The sequence below is a fragment of the Mustela nivalis genome (assembly GCF_964662115.1).
Source record: "Mustela nivalis genome assembly, chromosome: 1".
Lineage (NCBI taxonomy): Eukaryota > Metazoa > Chordata > Mammalia > Carnivora > Mustelidae > Mustela > Mustela nivalis.
In genome coordinates this window covers 203,766,889-203,789,487 of record NC_139020.1, presented here as the reverse complement: position 1 = coordinate 203,789,487, position 22,599 = coordinate 203,766,889, and the positions used below count along the sequence as shown (strand labels likewise).

At 56.1% G+C, this 22,599-nt stretch overlaps 1 protein-coding gene and 1 long non-coding RNA gene across 3 annotated transcripts; one reads left to right on the top strand and one right to left on the bottom strand.

Annotated features, from left to right (window-relative positions):
- The first annotated feature begins 1,582 nt into the window (after positions 1-1,582).
- Positions 1,583-20,555, top strand: RAB8A (RAB8A, member RAS oncogene family). 2 transcript variants are annotated; one of them, XM_082711032.1, is made up of 9 exons: positions 1,866-2,118; positions 4,283-4,352; positions 6,558-6,618; positions 8,473-8,533; positions 11,996-12,073; positions 13,591-13,680; positions 14,296-14,361; positions 15,643-15,693; positions 19,115-20,555. In XM_082711032.1, exons 2-9 carry the CDS (start codon positions 4,343-4,345, stop codon positions 19,205-19,207), a joined length of 510 nt encoding a protein of 169 aa, XP_082567158.1. In that variant the 5' UTR covers positions 1,866-2,118; positions 4,283-4,342; the 3' UTR covers positions 19,208-20,555. The 2 variants fall into 2 exon arrangements, with proteins under 2 accessions (XP_082567157.1, XP_082567158.1); XM_082711031.1 differs by lacking the exon at positions 4,283-4,352 and having other exon boundaries at positions 1,583-2,118.
- LOC309853361 lies at positions 5,445-8,463 on the bottom strand. Its single transcript, XR_014305623.1, has 2 exons — positions 6,674-8,463; positions 5,445-5,867 (listed from the first exon to the last, which is right to left on the bottom strand). It is a non-coding gene; the product is annotated as an uncharacterized lncRNA (long non-coding RNA).
- Positions 20,556-22,599: the final 2,044 nt, after the last annotated feature.

The following is a 22,599-nucleotide window of genomic DNA, read 5'->3' as shown; positions in this document are numbered from 1 at the left end:
CTCTGGCCCACCACCTTGGGCTGTAATCCAATCTCAGGATACTGTTACAGTCCATCCCATGTCTCAGCACCTAACAAGTGTTCGATGTTGGGTAAACTGATCTCAGATCTCCGGGAGTTCCCAGTCCCATGATGTGCAACACAGGGTGAGCTTAGGGCCAGATTGTGAAGGCCTGATCCTGACAGGCCCTGGATGGGTACTGGGGGTTTTAGAATGAGCACACTGCAGGGTAAAATCTAGATGAGAGAACAGAATAGTCAGGAAGACCAGTGGAGAGGACACAGTTCAACCACCAAGATACGCAGGGATGAAAGAGCAATCTCAAGGATGGCTTCGGTTTCGCTCATAAGATAACTCGGGCCAGGCTAGTTTGAGTCGAAGTTGCCGCGTTCAGTTGCGGACAGGTCGAAGTACATCTGCCAGACGCAGAAATGGGCTGGACACAAGGGTGGCCGGGCTATGGGTTTCCTTAAGGAATTACCTGTGCGCGGATACACTAGCAGCCACAGGAGTGAATTAGCTCCCCCAGAGGGTGAGCAGACCTGGGACCACGGGGAACTCCTAAAAGACACGCGGAGACCCCGAAAGTCTGCAATGCAATCTGAGAAGCAGGCCGTGGAGGCGTAGGCGACAGAAGAAACAGTAGAATGTGGAGTGTCGCAGAAAGGGGGCCAGTGGCACCGAAGACGACGCGGGCGCGTCTCCGCCTTAAGCTCTCTCCACCCGAGCCAGATGCGCGCAGTGGTCTGCGGAGAGATGGAGGAGGGGTGGCCAGGGCTACCAGTCTAGACGCTTCTCCGACGCCCTGCCGGCGGCGTGGCCCACCTCGGACCCGCAGGACACGCTGGTGATCTCCGGCCTCCGAAGCCTGCGCGTCCGACCTCAGACCCAACTTTCCATCCTGGAGTCTGGGAAAATCACTGAAGCTCTGGCCTCGGGTTGCTCGCCATAAAAAGGCAGGAAACGCAATACCGACCCCAGTAGGTCAGGGTAGGGACTGACTACTTTCTGTATTTTTGTAAGAGCGGACAACGCCAGCAGACGAAGAACAATGATCGGAACCATCACCTAGGATCCTCAGGACCCTAGCTCCCTGGGCGGCCGACTGGGTTGGGGCAGCCGAGGGTCCCGGGGAAAGCTGCAGGCAGACAGTGGTCTGGGCAATCTCTAATTAGGTCCGAGGGCGCAGCGCAAGGAGTCCCCGCGGGCCTCAGCCCAGCGAGTGGCGGTGAAGCCGCTCAGGTGGCGGAGGCCTGGGTAACCCTAAGTAGTCCCCTGGCCAGCGCTGAGACTCCGGAGGACGTCTTGAGGGGGCCTTGCTTCGACTACGGCGGGCGCCCCCTCTCCCCTTTCCTCTTCCGTTGCCCCGGGCCTGACGCAGCCGCCTCCACACACCAGGGCCACCTTCGCAGCCCGTTCCCGCGTTCTCCCCGGCGCCTACGGAGGCTGCGCAGGCCGTGAGGGCGGGAGCCGGAGAGCCCGCCGCGCGTGCGCCCTCTACTGGCGCCTAACGGTCTCTCTCTCTCTCTCTCTCTTCTCTCTCTCTCTCTCTCTCTCTCCCGCGTACGCACGCGCCCCAGGCCCCGCCCCCAAACTGCGGGCACGCGGAGCCGTTGGCGACGCTCCCCGCTCTCCCCCTCCCACCGGGGGGCGGGGCCGCCTCTGTGTCGGGGGAAGAAGGCGGGGACCCGGGATGCCACGCCTCCTGCTGGTCTTCTTTTGAAGCCCCTCGACTCTTCACTGCGGGCCAATTGGAGTCCGCCCTGTCCCGAGCGCCGACCAATGAGCGGCGCGCTCGGGCCGCTTCCGGCACCGTTCCTTGCTCGCCCCTTCCCCAGGTCTCCCCGCGACGGGCGGGGCGCGGGAGCGGGCGAGGGCCGCGGTGACGCGCGGCGGGCCGGGAGCCAATAGAGGGCGGGCTCGGCGCTGATGGACGGGGCTAGCGGCCAGTGGCGAGGCGCTGGCCGCACTTCCCGTCGGGGAGAGAGTGTAATATGGCGAAGACCTACGATTACCTGTTCAAGCTGCTGCTGATCGGGGACTCGGGGGTTGGGAAGACCTGTGTCCTGTTCCGCTTCTCCGAGGACGCCTTCAACTCAACTTTCATCTCCACCATAGGTAGCGGGGCCGGGGAGCGGCCGGGGACGCCGGAGGCCCGGGCCGGGCGCGCCCCTGAAGGGCTGGGGCTGAGGGAGCGGCTGGGCCGGACGGATCCAGGGATCTGAGAGGGTCGAGGGGACCGGAGGGGAGAACAGCCGCCTCCACCGCCTTTCGGGGGTTCCCGGGCTCTGGGGGGGGGGGAGAACCAAGTGCCCATTTTGCAGATAGGGAGACTGAGGCTCCAGCCTTCAGCTTGCTCCTCAGGTAGTATGTGCCTTGGGCTGGGGTTCGGGCGCCGGTCATCTCGTTCTGTCCACGCAGCAACCCTCGAAGCTGTTCTTTTGGAGTTCCCACCTTACAGAAGTGAAACAGGCCTGGGGAGTAGGCCATAGGAAGAGGCCTGTGACATCTGACCTTATTAAGCATTTACTGTGTGCTAGCCGCTTTATGTGCATTATCACACTCTCCAGTCTTCAGTGTTAAGTGCTCTTATGAGTCCGTTTCACAGATGAGGAATTTGAGGTCCAGCGAGGGATGAGACTCACCCAAGGTCACAGACTGCAGGTGGCAAAGATAGAATTTGAATCCATGTGGGTCTAACTCCAAAACTCAAGGCTGGACCATCCCAGAGAGATGTGAGCGCTTGCCCCCAGGGCAAGCATCGCTGGTCCATCTACGAACCAGAACTTGTTTTAAACCAGACCTCTCCTGCTCTTTTCCTCTGGCATGTTGAGGGGTTAAGCCCCTCTCCCTGAACCTGTTTCCTTCACGGGTGATTTTCCTCTAGAAGGAATGGCTCTAGAAGGAATGGTGAGGAGTCTGGAGGCTTTCTCTGCTGGACTTTCCATCACTTGAGAGTGACAGCTGCCTGCCCAAGGACCTGTCATCCCCAAGGAGATGCCAGATAAAAACTTCAGTGAGAAACCAAAATCAGCCGCTGCCACAGACAGCCCTGACTTCCCTATCTTGAGGCCCAGGACACCGGTTGTCACTGCAGAACAGCCTTTCCCACAGAGCCAGCCCACATTGTGGTTGAACAGAATTGGCTTGTTGCTTCTCAGTGCTGATACCCACAAAAGTGGAGCTCACTTCTCCCCGTGCCACAAAAACGGCCATTGCCCGCGTGAAAACGTTTGACCTGAAAATAGCACCGATCAAGCAGAGTGGCCTGTGAGCTCTGCAGTCTTGTTCCAGCCCAGGAGTTGATTCTGAATGGGGAAGACCTAGGGACCAGATTTTGCTTTACCCCTGTGTAACTTGAACCCACTCATCTATCTCCCTGAACCCCATGATCTGCTTTGTCCAACCTTGCCCTCCTCTAGGGGCTGCACTTTACAGTTGTACGCCAGATGCAGAGTAGAGAGAATTGGACTGAAAATGGCCATGCCTGCTTTCCAGCTGCTGTTTGCCCTTGAATAAGCACTTAGTCTCTCTGAACCCTGTTTCTTCAGGTTAGGAATAACACTGGCTGCCTTGACCAGTGCCCTGGTTGGTCGAAGATCCGAAATGTACAGTGGATACGGGGTTGTCATCATGGCCAGAGGCTACCTGGAGGAAGCAAGGTGGCTCCCTGCAGTGGCAGCATCCCATCCTTGGACACAGATATTTCTGATTCCTCCCCCTTTGCCACCCTAAAGGTCAAACTTTGGGATAACCCTTGCGTCTTCACCAATCAGGAAGTGATGTTAACTCCTGGCAGGTTGTGGCTCGCTCTCAACCCAGATCTGTTTCCCAGCATCAGAAACTTCCCATTCAGCACAAGCACTAGTGATATTAGTTCAGGGATTAGACTTTTTTGTTTGGTTCCTAATTCTTGGCCAGAAAACCCAGTCTAGCACTTAAGGGCTCTGAGGAGACTGGCCTTCACTTCCAGACAAAGACATGACTTGGGCGAGGTCCCCTGGGAAGGTAGAGGTGGCCCTTGAACCCAGAATCTCTCCCTCCCACCATGGTATTCTCATTACATTTGTAGTTTTCCTGCAGGCCTCTGTCTTCTAAGAAAATTTCATTCATTCTGACCTTGAAGTAATGGCCTCATAATTCTTAGCCTTGTAAAGTTTACACTTCCTAATTAAATTTGGTGTGATAATGAAACCCAGGAAGAGGAGAGGACAGAGTAATGCTGTTGGACTTTGCCAATGAAACAGTGTTTATTTTCTATGTCCCTGTGCATCTGTGACAGGAGGTGGAGGGTGTTTTAGGAAGGAGCATCACTGGCCTCTTAGTCCTGAACTACAACTGAATGCATAAAGGTGATTCTCTGTTGGCACTAAGTGTACGTCTGGGTTTTCTTTATAGATCAGGGATTAAGTGGCTGTTTGTTTCCTGCTCATGTTTCATTTTGCCAAAGCCTATTTTCATCAGCTTCATCGATCATTTGTGGTGTGAACTTGGCCCCGTGGCTCCTGGAATTGGTTCTTTGCTGCCTGGCTCAACTTCCACCGCCTCCTCAGGGCCCCATTCACTCATTCCTTTAGGGAGACAGATGGTGTCGCGTCAGAGTGCATCATAAACCATGCAGCACCACACAGACCCTGTTGCTCTTAGTTCTGTTGCCCTGCCGACTTTCCCCAACACCTGCTAGTGCCATCAGGGCCGCCAGGGCCGCAGAGATGACTTGGATGAATCAGAGGGAAACAGAAATGCAGCAAGGCCTGTAGTCAAGGTGTGTGTGCAGGACTGGGTGATCAGCATCTAGCAAATACGTAGTTGGCCTCTGCCATGCTGAGTTACTGGAGACACTGCCATGAGTGAGACATCTGAGCCCCTACCCTCCTGGAGCTTATGTTCTTGTGGGCAAACTTCATGTGCAGGCTGACATTCCCTGGGCCCCCTGGACACTTCCTGAGGTGGGCAGGGATGGAATTAGCATCCCCGTCATCAGTTCTGAGGGGTCAAGCCAGGCTTCAGCTTCATGGCTTCACGAGCAGAGATCTGGGCTATTTGCCCTCCGTGCAGGCCATTCACATGGGCAGGTTTATTCCCAGGTTCATGGAGCAAATAAACACTGTCAGGGATAAGTGCATGAAGAAGGAAAAAGATTGGGAGGAGAGAGCGAGGCTGGTCAGAAAGGCTTCCCAGAGGGGGTGACTTGAACAGAGACCTGAGTGAATGGCTGGGGGGTGGGGAGCGGTGAGGAGATGAGGCAGATAACTGGAAGGAAACAACCTTACAAGAACAGAAAGCAAACAGAGAGCCCCCAGGCCGGATCTTGGGATATTTAGGAAACCGTCACATGAGCCACAGGTGCCGAGAGGTGACCAGGCTGGGCAGAACCAGTTCCCATGCCGCCCTTCTCACTTTTTTCTGGGGCCCCGGGGGTGGTGGGAAGCCAGTAGAAACTGTTTTGGCTTTTTTAAACAGTTTTATTGAGATAGAATTCGTGAACTGTAGAGTTCATCCATTTAAAACATACAAGTCAGGGGCTTTTAGTATAGTCACAGAGTTGTAGAGCCATCACCGCATCCAATTCTAGAACATTTTTGTTAGGACAAAAAGCCCCAAAAAAGAAGTCAACCCCCTGAATCTCCCATTCCCTCTGCAACCTCTGGCAACCGCTGATCTCGTGTTTGTCTGGATTTGCCTGTTCTGGAGAGTTCATACGAATGGGGTCCTACGCTCTGTGACCTTTCCTGTCTGGCTTCTTGCTCTCAGCGTGATGTTCTCAAGGTTCATCCATGTTGCAGCGTGTGTTGGGGCTTTGTTCCTTTTCATGACTCAGTAGTAGTATGGATGGACCCCATTTTGTTCATCAATTGGCAGACACCCTAGAAGGTTTGGAACAGAGGTTAGCTTTGTGACATGGTTGAATGTGGTTTGGAAACCCTGGGAGGTGACCGAGGGGGTAGGAGCCTGGAGAATGCCAAAGAGGCTGACGGGTCACCCTCGTCTTGGGGAAAGGGGACAAGAGGGGCAGGGGCAGAAAAGCTTCTTGGAAGGTGACCTTCCAGCATGGCCTAAGAGAGAGAGTTTGGTGGGCTGAGAGGTGGGTGGGGTGGGGACCGCCGACAGAGAAGGAACAGCAGGTGGGAAGGGTAGAGGCCTGGAGGCCATGGGAGCAATATCTTGGGGTGTCATGGGGCTCCGTGCCCTGTGTGCCTAAAGGGTCTGGTGCTGGGTGGCCGGAAGCATGGGGCTCTGGCCAGCAAAGCGTCCTATAGAGGCTCACCCCCAGAGGTGGCCCGGTGGAGAGAGGGGATAGAACAAGGCTTTGGCACCTGAAGTATCTGGGTTTGCCTGCCAGCTCTGAACCGCAGCCTCCCCATCCATGAGAGGAGAAAGTTCTCCAGGTGCCTCCCGATCTGTTGTGGGAGATTCCGAGATCCCACGTGCCCGGTGCCCGACAGGTGCTGCCGAAGCCGTGGATGCCGTTCCCCACCCAGGCTGGCAGTGCCCGCCTCGGAGGCAGCTTGGGAAATGGGCTGACGGTGATGTGCCTTTTTTTTCTTTTCTTTTAGGAATTGACTTTAAAATTAGGACCATAGAACTCGATGGCAAGAGAATTAAGCTACAGATATGGTAAGCGTTGTTGCCACCTTCGCCCATGAGGGCTTTGAGCCAGAAACCCTGGTACCTCTTTCCCTTTCTCCGTGACCATGGCCTCCATCTCTTTGTGCCCTGCCGTACAAATCAGGCTTTTCTTCAGAAACCTCGGGGACTGTGCTCTGCTGGTTACTGGGCCCTGGAGTCTGTGTCAGCACCTTCTGGAGACAGAGCTGCCAGTCCTGGTTAGCTCAGCATTCGGATGTGAGCACAGCTGGTTCTGGGCTTCTCGGTGGCCTACTTCCATTAAACTTGGAGAGTGCTCTCTGTGCCCAGGCAGCGGTGAAGGCTGCAGAGCAGTGAAATTCCCCAGCCCAGCGTTTCCTCTTTGAGCCTATCAGGTCACTGAAGGAGGCCAGACATCATTTCCTCTTTTCTGTCCTGGGGCAGCCCAGGCCTTACTTCTCTAACACACAGACCCGAAACCCCCGAACCAAAAATAGACTGAGGCCCAGGCCCAATGGTGAGACCCATGGCCATTCCACTGACCCGGGGCCGATTTCTCACGATTTTTAAATTAGAAGCATAGCGAGTCCCTGTGACTGACGCTGACTGTGGTCTGTGTAGCCCGTGGCGCCAGGAAGGCTGAGCTTAGCCGGTCAGGTGGAGGGGAGTTCCCTCCCCGTAGCCACGTCACTGACAGGGAAGTGTATGCCCTGAGCAGAGTTAGAGAGAAGTCCTGTTTGAGAGGGTGGTGCAGTCTCCTGGCCCCAGCTAGCCCCTGTGGTGGGATGGGCCGCAGAGCTATCTTCCCTGCAGCCTGTCTCCCTCACCCGGCGTCAGAGCGCGGGCATCGCCCTGCTTGCCAAGTATGGCCCCTCGGCTTCTGTGGCGTTTGCCTCGGACTCGATCAGACTCCAGAGTCCCTAATCTGGATGAGTCCTAACCCTTGTCTGTTGGGAATCAGGCAGTTTCCGGCTGCCTCCAGAAGTGCCTCCACCTGCCACACGTGGCTCCCAGCAGCGTCCGTGCCCGAAGTCCACAGTGACACTGAGACAAGAGTTTCGCTTTCCTCTTCCCCTCTCTTCCATTTTCTGCTCTTAGCAGTCTCCTTAGGGTTAATGACTTTCGTAACTTTTTTGGACGAGGGCCACGGTTGGAAATAAAATGACTGTCCGTAACCACGGATGTCACCTGCTGTTGGCATCAGAAAGTGAACAGAGGCCCAAGTGAGGCGCTTCTGTGCGGTCCAGACAGAGAGCCCTCGGCAGGGGAGGAAGCGGGTGTGGGGTCGTGAAAGGAGCCATGGGTCCAGAGACAAAAGACTTGGGTCTTGCCCTGGCTCTGCTACCAATCCACCAATCCATAAAGTCCCCTTTATCCCGAGCACTGAATACCTCCCATGCCAGGAGCGGGGCTGGGCGTAGCATGTCTCAGCCTGGTGTCACCTCTGCCCCAATGACGGAGGGCTTTCTCCCTGGCCTCCACCAAAACAGCAAGTGCAGAAATGCTTCTGGGCCCCCCTGAGGTTGCCCAGCCCAGCCCTCCTGCCGTGTAGCCAAGCCTTTCCAGACCCTTGTGGCCCTGGACTTTCACAGATAATATCTGATTTGCCTCTTTGGTGACCCAGAAGCTCTGGGGAGAAGCCCCAGAAACCAGAGGAGTCACGGGGGGCATGGCACCTGACTTTACACCCAGCGGGACACCTCTTGGGTCACCGTTTCCTTCTCTGTAGGAATAGGGAGAGTGGAGGTGCTGCCCCATGGCAGGTCGGTGAATTAGGAACTCACTCGTGAGAAAGTGGGGTGTCCGTCCTGGGAAAATGTCCCCTGCTGCCACTGTAATGGTTATTGGTGTTCGCCATCACCCGTATCCCTTCTTCTCCTTTAGGGACACAGCTGGTCAGGAACGGTTTCGGACGATCACAACAGCCTACTACAGGGGCGCAATGGTATGGATTGGTTTTTGCTTCCTTTTCTTTTTTTTTTTTTTTTTCTTTTTTGGTCAAAATGAACATCACCATCTTGAATACCAAAGCCTGGACGTTTCTGGGGAGCCCACACGCAGGCGTCTTAGGGGTCCTCGGTCCCAGGTTAGTTTCAGGAGAAGACAGTGCGCCCTGCCCCCACGTACATCCCCTTTTGCTTTAGAGACAATGCAGGGTTTAAGGAAACCTAATTCTTCAGGGATGAGGGAAGACCCAGGAAGCCGGTTCTTCCAGGTGAGGTCAGTGAAATTGGAGATGGCATGCCCCAACACTTAGGAGTGTTCACGTGGCCCACGTAGTCTCTATGGAATCTGCGCCCAAAGACTTGAAGATTATCCAGGACCTGACTTGCTCTGGGCTGTTGGCCGTTAGGTTTGTCACCTGGGCCAGAGGCGGGTGCTGTGATAGGAAGACTTGCTCCACATCCCTCCAGTACTTCTGTTGAGCACCTTCTCGAGGCCAGGCCTGAGGTAGAAATAGAGGAGGACCTGGAATGGCCTGAGTTCCTGCCCTCGGGGGCCTTGAGCAGCTTGTGCATGTGTGAGGCATGTACAGAGCCGAGCGCTTGGGGGCCAGAGGTCTGCAGCCTGGCTCAGAGCCCCAGGTCACCATCTGAGCTCCATCTCCTGACTTGGAAAGTGGAGCAGAGAACAGAACTGTGTTCCGGGCAGCTGTGAGGACGGATGGCCAGCTGCCCCTTTCCAGCTCCTACCACACCCCACCCTTCCCAGTGTATACCCCATCCTACAGCGGCATAAATGCCTGTTTCCGCCATAAGCTCCGTGAGGGCAGGGCCCCGTCTTGGTCACTGCCGCTTGCCCTGTGCCTGGGACTGTGCCTGGGAAGTGCTGGTGGACTGCCGAAATGAGTGGTGGCATTAAGTATTTATACGCCGCTTCTGAAACATAATAGAAACTCAGTCATGTGGGTTGCAACCTTAGCATTCCTCATTAAAATGTATTTACTTATTTTCCTCTCACCTTGCTGTGCTGTGGCGGGATAGGGGTCTTGGGGATCTGGGGCCTGGCCCTGGGGGAGCTTCTGCTGTGTGGCCCCAGGTGGGCCCCATCCCTGTCTGGCCTGCAAAAGCCACCTCCACCCCACTGCTCCATTCACTGAGCCCCTTCCTGGGCCAGCTACTGGGCCCAGGTCTTGGCCATTAACCCCTGAGCATGGGTGCTATGGTTATCCCCATTTTATAGACAGGGTACCTGAGGCTCAGCACGGCTTCATGCCCTGCTTAAGTTCACGTGGAGGGTAGATGGCTGGGCCAGTACTGATTGGCTGTCAACACTGCCCACATCCTCAGCCAGCCCCAGGTGGCACTGGGCTGAACCATTTGTGTGGCCCTGTCCAACCCCAAGGTTTGTGGTTTGCAGTCCTAAATCTGTGTGAACCCATATGGAAGCCAGCAACCACTTTTGGCTCTTTGAGTTTAAATTGATTAAAGTAAGAAATCCAGCCCCTCAGGATACCAGCTGCATTTTAACTACTCCAGAGTCACGTGTGGCCAGGGGTGACCTCATGGGACAGTCGGAGGACATAGCCACCATGGAAGCCAGCTTCTCCCTGCATAGTATTAAACTGTGGGGGCCCAAATTTGGCAGCATTGGATGTCTGTTGTCCCATCATGAACTTACAACCCGATATGGGGAGCTGTGCCCAACGAGGGCTGGGAAAATGGTCATTTGGAGCTTCAAGGAGAGTTTCTGGGAGGACCTGGAATAGGGCGATTTTGTGTTTTCTAGGAACTTCTCTTTCCTGATAGAGCTCTACCCACTGCTTATACCCCTTAGTTGGTGAATATCTGGGACCTTGGAATCTTGAGCCTGTGGTATCAATTGCTGGGGGCTGCCAGAGTCCTGGTCCACCAGATGGGCCGGTCCCTGGATAAAGAGTGGAAAGGCCTCAGGACCCCGTGGCATTCCTTGCCCCTGACGGCCAGAGGGCAGCTGCTGGGCAAGTGATGCTTGACTTATGGAGTCTGCACGCCAGCGTCTTCTATTCACACTGGCCTCGGCTGGCGTGTGGTGGACAGCACGGCTGCTGAAACCTCCACCGAGTTATCCCACAGGTGGCTTCTGTTCAGTTTCTCCAAGAGAGCCCTGAGAAAGGGCCCCTAGGAGGCATTTTTGAGGGATTCGGCCATGGCCATGGTTGTGGCAGGCTACAAGTCTGCAGTGCGTCCTCTCAGGTTCATGGCTGGGATTTAGGATTGCGGAGGCTCTCTCACACCTTTGAGGTTTTGTCACATGTCCTCCCCATGGTCCCCACTTCCCAGCCCAGCACCGACAGCCCGTGTTCTTACTCTGCAGACTCAAACAGCTTCAGAGACTTCATAGCCAGCGCCAGAGGTCACGGGTGCAGGGCTGTGCCCTTGGTGGGGTAGCCTGAGGGAATAGAGTAAGCCAGGCTGGGTCAGGACAGCTGACCCCATTGGGCCGCAGACGTGGCCCTCAGCATTGCTTGGTCCCGAGGAGGGCCCAGGGAGGTTCCTGACAAGGGCTGGTGTGATCAGCTTCTTCAGAGTTAGCCTTGCCTGGGCTTCAGTCTTAAAGGTCTCTTCTGTGTGCCTCAGTTTCCCTTGTATCAAACAAGGATATTTGCCCTGCTCGGTGATGGCAACAAGATCATGGGGACCCCTGGACTGTCCCATAGGTGCTCACGCATTGGTTATGGAACCTCAGGGGCCTCAGTGCTGCCCAGCCCCTTGCTCCAAGCTGGCCCCCCACTTAAGTGGAGTCACCAGAACGCAGAAGGGTGTCAGCATCAGGCCATCCAGGGGTTCAGGCCTCAGTTGTGCCCTTTACTCTCAAATGGGACAGGAGATAGGCCTAGCCATCCCCCACCTCAAGGTCCTCGTCTGTATATTGGGAGTGGTGGCACCCATGTGACCAGGACCTGGGGCTTCAGGGAGACCCTACTGCAGTAGGTGTCAGACGAGAGGTCATCCTGGAGTGCCCAGAGGTGACTCCGGCCGGGAGGGAGGGTGGCAGTGAGGGAGAGGGTGGGGGAGGCTGAGCATAGCAGAGGAGTGGAGTGAAGGGGAGCCCAGTGGGCGCTGGGCCCATGGAGCACAGCGTGTGGGGCAGGGCGCTGTGGGACGTGAGTCTGGGAGGTCTGCAACACGTCACGGGCTGCCGGGTGTGGGCCAGACTTACCCTGCTGGCCCTGGGGTGGTGGGAGCTGGTCTGTAGGGTGAAGGGTCCCCCTCAGTGGCTCAGTAGAAAGGACGAGAGCCTGGGAGACTGGGGAGGAGCTGGTGCTGCAGTCCAGCAGAAGGGGGTGTGGGACCCAGGGGTGGAGTAGAAGCAGTTAGTGGGAGGGGTGTCCTGTTGGGGCCAGTCCCAGCGCCCCCATGTTGCTGGGGGCCTTCCCTGAAGCTCGCAGCTTATCCAGCTCGCGTGTCTGTCTCCCTCCGCTCAGGGCATCATGCTGGTCTATGACATCACCAACGAGAAGTCCTTTGACAACATCCGGAACTGGATTCGGAACATTGAGGAGGTAAGGCTCATAACCTCTCCCATGGCATAGGAGCTTCATACATGTCTCTTCTCAGTCCCCACCCCAGAGCTGCCTGGTCATGGATTAGATCACTGAGATCCCTAGAAGTCACTTGCCAAGAGCCCTGTAGCTAGGAGAATACCCGGGATGGAGACTAGAAGCTAGGCAGCTGACACTGGAGACCACACATGGGCCTGGCCTCATCACGGGAAGGCCTCAAGAGCCCATTTCCCCAGCGGGACTGTTGGATCTGGGCAGTGTCTCAGTCATGAGAGAAGAGATATCCAAGCTCTTGATCACCGTGAACATTTGGTGCTAATTAGAAAAGGAAGGTTCTAGAATAGGCGTGACCCTTGTGTTGGGTAGAGGTGGTCGGAAGGCATTTCAGTTTGTACTGAGTTCCAGCAGAGAACGGTGTGAGCTGGTCTGAGCTACCTGTGTTCAGGCCAGCAGTTCTTTGACTACAGCTGGCCTGGAGGGAAGACCTGGAACCAAGGAGGGAAAAGAAGGCAGCTAGCCCCACCTCCCAGTCCCAAAGCTGGTGTCCTCGCCTTCCGGCTGTCACCTGCCAAGCCTTCTTGGACGATGGCACTTATGGCTCTTGATGACTCATCAGGTGGGGCTTTGGGTCAAAGGTGCAGCCAGAGGACTTCACCCATCCATAAAGCCACAACCAAAGGTCCCGTCACCACTGGCGTCCGGGAGCAGTGGCCTTCTTGACAGCCCCGCACTGGCTGGCTGGAGGCTGGGCCCTGGCGGAGGACAAGGAACAGCTCCCACTGGTCTTTGTGGAAATTCACTGTTCCAGCCAAGAGGGGGCTTGCAGTTAACAGGAAGTTGGGCAGGGAGCGGGGCAGCATGTCTCACCAAGACCAGACCTGAACTACACAAAGAAGGCCCTTTTCCATACCCTAGTCCCTCAGGAAGCACTGACTCCTCCACTGGGGCCTCGGGAAAATTGGAGGAAGAGTCCTGTTCAGACACGGCATGGGGGGTAGAGAGGGCAGTTGTCAGAGCACCAGGGGATAGGGAAGCACCCACGGCTGGCTGAGGTTGGGGGGGGGGCACCCCAAACAGGTGTTGCCCACTTCAGAGCCTAAACAGAGAGAGCTGGAGTGGGGCAGAAGGTCCCAGGACAGCAGCTGGGGCCTCCGGCGGAGGAGCCAGAGGGAGGGAGGGAGGCAAGCAGAGGGAAATGGCCAGCCTCGCTGGCCTCCCGTAGGCCGGGCCCTGCCAGGAGTGGCCTCGGAACCTGGATGTCGACATGGTCCATAGAGAAGCTGTCCTCAGGAGCCAGTAGGCGTGTGCTTGGTCAGAGTACTAGTCGAACCTGGACTCTGCCCTTGTATTGGCTGTGTGACATGGGACAGGCCACTCAGGCTTTCTGAGCTTCAGCTTGTTGCCGGTACAAAGGTGGCTAGTAGTCTTGGCCCACCACCCTGATTTCAGGACAGACTGCTTGTCGGCCTGTGGTCCCCTCTGACCTCTCACCCTCCCTGTCTGCCCCTCCACCCTAGCATGCTTCTGCAGATGTCGAAAAGATGATACTCGGGAACAAGTGTGATGTGAACGACAAGAGACAAGTTTCCAAGGAACGGGGAGAAAAGGTGAGCACGGCAGCCAGCTTGGACCTGGTGCCTCCCGGCAGAGGGACCTCGGGGTTTTAGGGTTCTCTGCATGGAGACCTGTTCTGGCCCAAACGGTCCCCAGTTGCTCGCTGATGGAGTGGGGGCGACTCCTTCACAGTCTTTCTGAGCATACACTGACCCGCCATCCTGGCTTGTGTAAGACTCAGTGTCTAGGACTCAGGTCTTCGCCAGGCAAAGCGGGACACGTTGGTTGTGCTGGTGGGGTGCTTTCCTTGGGAAGAGAGGGGGGAAAGCATACTCCCCTGGCTGGGGTTCTGTCTAAAGACTGCAAGGGCCAGGGCTCCTGGGGTGTGCACTGTGTGCCCCCAGAAGGCATCTGGTGGGAACCTGCCGAGACCACAGGGAGCAGAGGACAGAGCTGTGGTTTGAGCCGGGCCCCTCCATCTTCCTGCCAGAGACATTCCCCCATTCACCACCTACTGTCCACGGGGGGCTTGAGGGAGCAGCCCAGGAGGTCACGTCCATGGCCTGAGAGCCCCCCCCCCGCAGCTTCCTTGCTCCCCACTTGGTGGTTTGTGGGGTTCAGGGGTGCCTGGTGGCTGAGGTGGACATGTGTGTCTCCCTTCCTCACAGCTGGCCCTGGACTACGGAATCAAGTTCATGGAGACCAGTGCGAAGGCCAACATCAATGTGGAGAATGTGAGTCCCAGGCCCACGGCACAAACCCCTCCAGGCTGAGGAACAGGCTGCACCCTTTGGGGAGGCTCTGACCTCAGGCTCTGGGCTGCTTTATCAGACGGCTGGCCTGGAGGCACTTTTCAGACAGTGCCATGTGCCAGGACCTTTGGGGGAACCGCTGCTGTGTTGGACATCAGCAGGTGTGGGCCCCAGCTGGCCACCCAGGACATTACCTCAGTGGCTCTTGGGCAGCCCTGGGCAGCAGGCATGGTTTTGCAGATGGAGAAACTGAGCCTCAGATAGACCTAGCTGACTGGTGCCCAGGCCTGGCTCCAAGTTTGTGCTCTTGGCCATGCCACCCTCAGACAGGCCCTGGTCACAGCCCAGATGGAGCAGGGAGCCCTGGCTAAGCTTTGGCCCACACCACCCTTTCTTCTCCATGGGCATGCAGGCCTCGAAGCTAACCTGCCCACCTCTGTCCCACCGCCCCAGTGATCTTCCTACAGTGGGTCTCCCCTGTCACTGCTGAGCTCAGCCCCATACACCTGGCACAGAGGCCCTCCCTGACCAGCCCCAGCACCCTCCTTGCCACGCCGCCTGTGTGGCACCCTCTTTGTACCCCCTTCTCCCTCAGAGCCCTGCCCAAGTGAGCCTTCCCCGGGGAAGCCTCTTGTCCCTCGGGCCTATAGGCCCCTCCCCCTTTCCTCAGCACCCCAGGTCACCCTCTATAATAGAACTTCCCACATCATGTGGCCCCCAAGAGAGCCTGGGTTGAGCCTTTGTCAAGCATGGGGGGAGAAACCTTTCACCCAGTACCGGCCTTTCCAGGCCTCCCTGCTGGCAGGGAAATGAAGCTTATTGGGCTGAGAATGGTTTGTCTTTCTCTCTGCCCCTGACCATCAGAAGCAGGGGCGAAACCGGACAGAACACAGGAGTTGGGGATGGAAAGCTAGGTCATCCTCATGGATCCTTCTAGCTCTGTCAGTTAGGCACTGTGTGCCTTCAGACAAGTCACTCACCCCTTTGAACCTGAGTGTCCTTTCTGCCCAGTCATGCTGTCCCCCATCCCGGGTCATTGGCCCAGGGGAGGTAGTGGTCCAGGTTGGCAGGAGTAGCCCAGTAGCAGCAGGAGATAGGGCTGGGCAGGGGACACCTACACCCGGGGAGCTGCCCTAATGCTGCCCCCTGCCCACCCCACGGTCCCACCACTTCTCCTACACGGGGGTGGGGGTACGGCCCAGAACCGACAAGCCCCTCTCTGTCCCCTGCTCCAGGGGCACTAATGACATGCTTATTCCACAGGCGTTTTTCACTCTCGCCAGAGACATCAAAGCAAAAATGGACAAAAAATTGGTGAGTGTATATTCTTTTTTTCTTTTTTTTGAAGATTTTATTTATTTATTTGACAGAGATCACAAGGGGGCAGAGAGGCAGGCAGAGAGAGAGGAAGAAGCAGGCTCCCTGCTGAGCAGAGAGCCTGATGTGGGGCTCGATCCCAGGACCCTGAGATCATGACCTGAGCCGAAGGCAGAGGCATAACCCACTGAGCCATGCAGGCACCCCAAGTGTATGTCCTTTTTTGAATCTTTGCTCTGGTCCCTGTTGGAACCAGCCATCCTTGGCTTCACTGCTGTGATGCATCCCCAGGGCAGATCCTGCTTGTCGGGGCCCGGCCGGACCCAGCAGGGCATCTTTGGAAAAGGGGCGAGGGGTAGCGGGAGAGGTTTGGGCTCTCGCACCCAGAGGCACTGCTTTGTTCCATCCTTCCTATATGGCTCGGAGCTGCTCCATGCCCAGTGCTGCCCGCTGAGCACACAAGCTGGCAGGAAATACACAGCCCCTTCCATGCTGCCTGGGAGATCGCATGCATAAGGAGAGAGCCTCCTGCCGAAAAGCCGCATGCAGGCCCAAACCACAGCCCTCCCCGGGATGAGTCTGCCAGCAGGGCTGTGTCTGACAGCCACCGGCTCTCCATCTCGAGTCCATCTCCAATGCTGTAGTTTGGGACAGCTCTGTGAGCTTCAATGTGTCCCAGGGCCCTGGGGCCTCGGAGGGGTCCTGCCTGGATCCCTCCACATCCACGCTTTTGTTTGTTTTCTGGCTTTCTTGCTTCATAGTCCCAGGCACTAGTATTTTTAGTGCCGCCTTTGGTCGTGTCTACACAGTTGGCTGTACTTCGGGCGTGTTGAGCACCTAAAGGCTGCTGAGAGTGTTGCCCCAGAGTCTCCAGCTCCTCTTTGGCCCCTCTTCCCTGGCCCTTTCCCACCTTTCATCGTCGGATACGAGAGCATAAAGCCGTCTGTCACTTGAGTCACATCTGGTCACAGATGAGGTCACATGACACAAAACACCGCTCAGGTAGTTCACATCTGATTTAAGATGTGCCTCCGTAATTCTCAGCAGCCATGAATGGAATCATAAAGAACAGGATTGATGAGGAGCAGCCCCTTGGCCGAAATAAGAAGCCATCCGTGTGCACAGATCCACTGACCAGCAACAGCTTGTCATTTTCCTATCCTTTCTTTCCTCTTCAGTGTGACGTAAAATTGTGATTCTTGATGATCTCTCTTGACGCTTCCGCCCTGGCAGTTACACTAAGCGTGTGGTGATGCTCTGCTTTCCGCGGCCTGTAGGTGGCCTCCGGACGTGCTGTATGAAGATGGTGTGCAGCCGTTGTCCTTGCGTTTCCTCTTTCTGAACTGGATTGCAAATCACAGACGGTTAAATTCCTACTCATTTCCCAGCACGTTTGTTTATACTCAGAGTCACAGCCCCAGACCACTTCCGCTCTGCCTTTTCTTTTTAATTGAAATGTAATTGACATTTAACAGCGGGCAAGTTTGGGTTCCCATAATTATCATTCCTTCTTTGTGTTGAGAACAATTAAGATCGAGTCTCTTAGCAACTCTGAACTTTATAACACGGTGCAATAGAGTCAACAGAGTACTGTTGACTGTAATCACTGTGCAGTGCGTTAGCTCTCCAGAACCTGTTTATCTCTAAGCTGCAAGTTCCTTTTTGTCACATCAGTGATGCAGCCAGCTCTGCCCATCCCTGTCTTCTCTCTTGAGAGCAGCATAGAAAGCCAGGCTCTTCCCCAACCACCCTGCTGGCAGACCTCTGGGCCTTTCCTGCTCTGCGCAGCCCAGCACTCTTCGCTGCACTGAGAGCAAACTCCGCACTGCCCAGGCCACTGCCGCCCTCCGCCTTCTCACCCTGCCGCTTCCCTGTCGTCTGCTGCAGCCACACAGGCCCTTTCCTGTTTCCTTGAACCCCTCACGTTCCTTTGGACTTTGCCCTCCACCTGGGGCGCTCCCCTCCTGCGCCAGCATCCTGGGACCCCCGTAGCAAATTCCCGTAACACTCAGCAGCATCCAAAACGCACATGTGTAAAAGTTCTGGAGGTCACAAGTCGGAAACAGATCTCAGACTGAGACCAAGGTGTCGGCAGGGGTGCCCTCATCCCTGGAGGCCCCAGGGGAGAACTCGCCTCGTCCGACTCCTGGAGGCCATTCCTTGTCTTGTGAGCCCTTCCTGCATCTTCCGAGCGAGCCACTCAGCATCTCTCTGACCCTGCTTCCTCCGTCCCCATTCTGTCCACCGCAGCTGGGAATTTGCTCTGCTCTCAGGGTTGGATGCCCCCTGCCTCCAGGGGATCCCGGCTGTGCTCTCAGCTCAGTCACATGTGCAGAATCCCTCCTGCCTTGTCAGATTTCCTTCTGCACAAGTTCCAGGGACGAGGGCATGGACATACTGGGGGTAGTTACTCCGCTGACCACAATTGTGCCCCTGGACTGTCCCTGGCCTCACTTCACGAGGCCTCTGTTCAGACACCACCATCAAAACGCTTCTCCACCCTCTACCTGTCCTATCGCTCATTACTCACTGCTGTGGGAAATCATGGCTTTTTTGTTGACCCTTAAGATTTGTCTGCCCTATACAATGCGAGCTCCCCAAGCCTGGACCATTTGCCCCCCGCTGCATGCCCGGTGCCCACACAAGAATCTAGCACAGCATAGGCCTCGATGGCTACTTGAATAAATTCAGGTTTTACTTAAGAGCAGAAAGATGAGAAGGAATTAGTCAAAGAAAAGGGGACCAAGCCATGCAAACAGGGTGGAATGGGAGAAAATACGTTCTTCTGGATCACAGGCAGATGCTGGGTGAGCACCCCCTGAGAATGGGGGTGTATGGGTGGGTTTCAGTATGGATCGAGTGGACAAGATTAGAGCGTAGGGCCTGTGATACCAGCTGTGGGACAAGAAGGTGGACAAGTCAGAGCCTTGGCACAGGGACATGGAGACCAGCCAGGAGTGACCTTGAACTCATCTCCCCTCTCCCTGCCCCCCAATCCCAGAGGGCAGTCTTTCTGCCACCTCCGGGCTGCCTCACTGTGAGGGACTCAGCATAGTGGGTAGATGGATTGAAAGGAAGGACATTGGGGCGGGGGGTAGTGAGCAAATGGGAAATATGTTGAAGGGATGAATGGGAGCAGGGGATGGGCAGGCCAGTAAGGGACTGGAAGAACGGTTGCTTGGAAAGGAGAGGTAGGTAGCAGATGTGTGGCTCTGAGAAAAGCCAGTGGTCAGTGGGAAGGGACAGTTAGATGATTGGCTGGTTGGAAAGTGACAGAGTTTGACAAATGGGAGGGGACGGAGGGGTGGATGGACTGGCAGATGGGTGGCTGGTTGGCTGGTTGGCTGGTTGGCTGGCTGGTTAAGAGCCGGAGAGCTGATGCTCAGCCATGACCTCAGAAAACCTTTTGCCATTTCAGGAAGGCAACAGTCCCCAAGGGAGCAACCAGGGAGTCAAAATCACACCAGACCAGCAGAAGAGGAGCAGCTTTTTCCGATGTGTTCTTCTGTGAGGAGCACTGCCTTACTCTGAGCCTCGCTCAGCCGAGCTGACTGTGCCTGTCCTGAGTGAGGCCCTCACTCAGCCGGGGCCCTCCCCCTCCAACACTCCCTGCCGTGCCGCGGCCCCTGGGCCCATGGCCACCAGACACAATTGAGAAATTGTTTATTTTAGTAACTGTCTGATCTTTTTCAACTTTGGAGACAGAATAAGTTAAGAATTTGCTATTTTTCCCTCGATGTCTGCTGAACGGGCCCTCTCGTCGCGTAATCAGAGAGGAAGACGGAGTTGAGGTACGACCGTGAGCGTCAGCCACCACGGCGGGCCTCCACCTCCAGGCCTTTGATCCTCATCTCACGGCAGCACAACTAAAGCCCCCCCGGAAAGCCGGTTCCCAGCCCCACCACAGAAGCCAGGCCCCCAGAGGCCAGCGAGGGTTCCGGGAGTTCCAGGCCCCACACCCTGAGCGAGGCGACGCATGCCGGGCCCACGAAGCGTCCACCTAGCACATCGGACGCCTACTTTCTCCTCTTCTGTCAGTTTTGGACAAGTGACAAAAACCATTCCCTTTCTCCCCCCCGCCTTCTTCGCAACTGTCAAACCAAACCAAAGGGAAGCACAAATTACGGAAATCCTGAGGAAAGAAGCATGGGGCGGCCCTTCCTGTTCACAGCCAGGTGCTGGTCTGTAGTCCAGCGAGGCCTCGGGCGTGGTCACTGGGCCTCTTGGCATTCCCTGTCTGAGCACCGAGGGGACACCACATGGGCCACAGGTGACCCCGAACGCGCAACCACACATGGTCCACCTGTGCTTGGGGCATCTGCCTCTTGCCCCCCACCCCAGCGCCCCCCCACGCCTCTTCCCTCCCTTTGTCTCCAAATCGGACATCCTTTCTAGCTGAGATTTTTATTTTTCCAGATCTGTAGTGTCATGAAGTGATTCCGACTTTGATTTCCAGTGGCAGACCCTGGCCGGGCGGGCTGGGAGCATGAAGCCGCGCTTGGCCTGGGCCGGAGCACAGGTGCCAGACTGAGCGCAGAGCAGTTGAGTTGGTTTTAACTGCCGTCACCTGGTTCTGTTGTGACAGCTCTGCCCTCCTGTGGAGACTGTGCAACTGGGACCAGGTAACCAGGTCGGAGGGGCGTCACCCGGGAGCCTTTCTTTCTCTTTCTGCCCCCACATCTTCGCTACCCCCACCCCCAAGCTGCTGTCAGTCCAAGCCATTGGCGTTGTAGTTTCTTTTGTGAATTAAAACCAACATACCAGCAATAGTCTGCTCTCCCCTGAAATCTCTTAACATGCTCTGTTTACAAGGATAAATGCACTTACGGAAGACAAATTAAAGCTCATTTTAAAGTTAACGGGGTTTTTTTTTTTTACAGCTTATCTTATTTCTTGGTTTTAATTTCATCTGTAAAATCAGAGATTGGACCAGATTCAAGTTCATGGATTTTTATGTCCACATGTTCCTGGAGGTACACGGGTATGGCCAGGTGTTGGGTCAGGGGTCCCTGGGAGGCCTCTTACTTAAAGCACAGGCTCGGCTGGCAGGGCCTGCACACCTGTTCCACTCTCGCGTGTCTTGGCTCTCATCCGCTCCTCTAGGTGTGCCGGGTTTGCTCTTACCCCAGGTTTAGACAGGATCAAAGCGCAGGAGGTCGGTTACCCTGAGCTCTGAGGAGACGAAACTGTGACCAAAAGCCTGACTTGGGAGAAGAAGCTTCCCGACCCCTGGCTCTGCCCTCATCACTGCACCCCCCCGCCCCCCGCAAGGGGAACGGAGAGGTGTACGCACCCACAGCACCACTAGGGGACACCATGTCCCCTGTTAAGCCAGCCTGGTCAACCTCGGACCCCACCGTGCCCCCACCCCGTCCGTCCTCTTGTCTGGATCCTTGCTGGCACCCATTTTGCCACGTCGAGTGCTGGGTTCTGAGCCCCTGTCCCCCCCCCCCCCCCCCCGCAGCACAGCGGCGGGCTGAGCCCCAGTCCCCTTGCCAGTCAAATAGGCACGAGCCAGCAAGCTAGTGCATCTCAGACTGGGATGGGTGCCCGGTAAGCACTGGGAGGAGAGCCGCTGGCCACGTCGTCCTCATCGTCCTCGTTGTAGCCTCACTATCCGTCTTGCACCCCCGGAGGAAAACTCCCACCTCCCTTCACATCTTGTCTCTCTACAGGGCACAAGTCAGAGAAATAGCTCTGGCTCTGAGCTCAAAGCATTTGCCCCATGAGGCCCCAGTTTTGTCCCCGTTGCTCCCAACCAGGTCAGGCCTGGTGTCCTTGAACTCAGACCTGCGTTAGACCCGCGCTTTTCTGCAGTCACTAGGGCTTCGATGCGGTGGCACGCAGAGAAGTGGCTCCTCGGGTCTTGTCCCCTTGAACCAGCAGAGATGACATGACTTCTTAGTTTTTTCCATAACATCTTAATTGAGATGTAATTCACACACGGAACCATCCGCCCACAAACCAAGGTGCAAGTAAGCAGTCTTCAGTGTGTTCCCAGAGTTGCACGACTGTCGCCACAGTCCATTTTGGAATGTTTTCGTCACCTCATCCCCAAGATGGGGAGTCACTCCCCATCCTGCAGCCCCCCACAGCCATTAGTCTTTCTGTCTGTATTTGTCTGTTCTGGACACTGTGTAAATGAAATCTTAACACCGTATGGCCTTTTGGATCAGGCCTCTTTTGCTCCACGTGGTTCTCTAGATCCATCCTGTTGTGGTGCATATCGGGGCTGCATTCCTTTTTATGGCTGAGTGATGTTCGTCGTGTGCACGGACCATGTTCTCTTAATCTGTTCATCTACCAGTGGGCGTTCGCTTATTTCCACCTTTTGGGCCCCCGAGCTGCCTGTTTCTCCAGCGTGCCTGGTGTATTCCTAACCCAAGCCTTTGCCCTGGCTGTTCCCTCTTGTGCAAGCCTTTCCCGCGTGGGGGCTCGTGCAGTAACCATCTCCCGGTGGACTGCAGGCTCCGGCTGGGCAGGGACAGCGCTGGTCCTATCTGCTCCGTCGCCAGCATCTAGCATGGTGCCTCCAGTTGGGACTCAGCCAATGTTTGTGGAGTGAATGAATTCGTGAATAGAATGAAAGCCTCATAGGACGGTGGGATGGTTGAAAACACATCAAGATCAGCAATGGCAGAGACTCACTGCCCCACCCCTGCCTGTCTGCAGGGTTGAGAGGGCACTGTGGTCCCTGCCCCAGGAGCCACCCCACGTGGGGCCAGGAAAGTCCTACTTGCTAGTTGAGGCCTCCAGTGAAAAGCCCAGAGCTACACCAGAGCGGGAGGGGCCTTGCAGTCCCAGATCCATATCCCCCTGCTGGTCCTCTTCCAGAAGTTTCTCTGGGGCCACCCGTCTGCTCACAGTTTTGAGGACTATGGTCACCAAGGGCTGGGGATTATT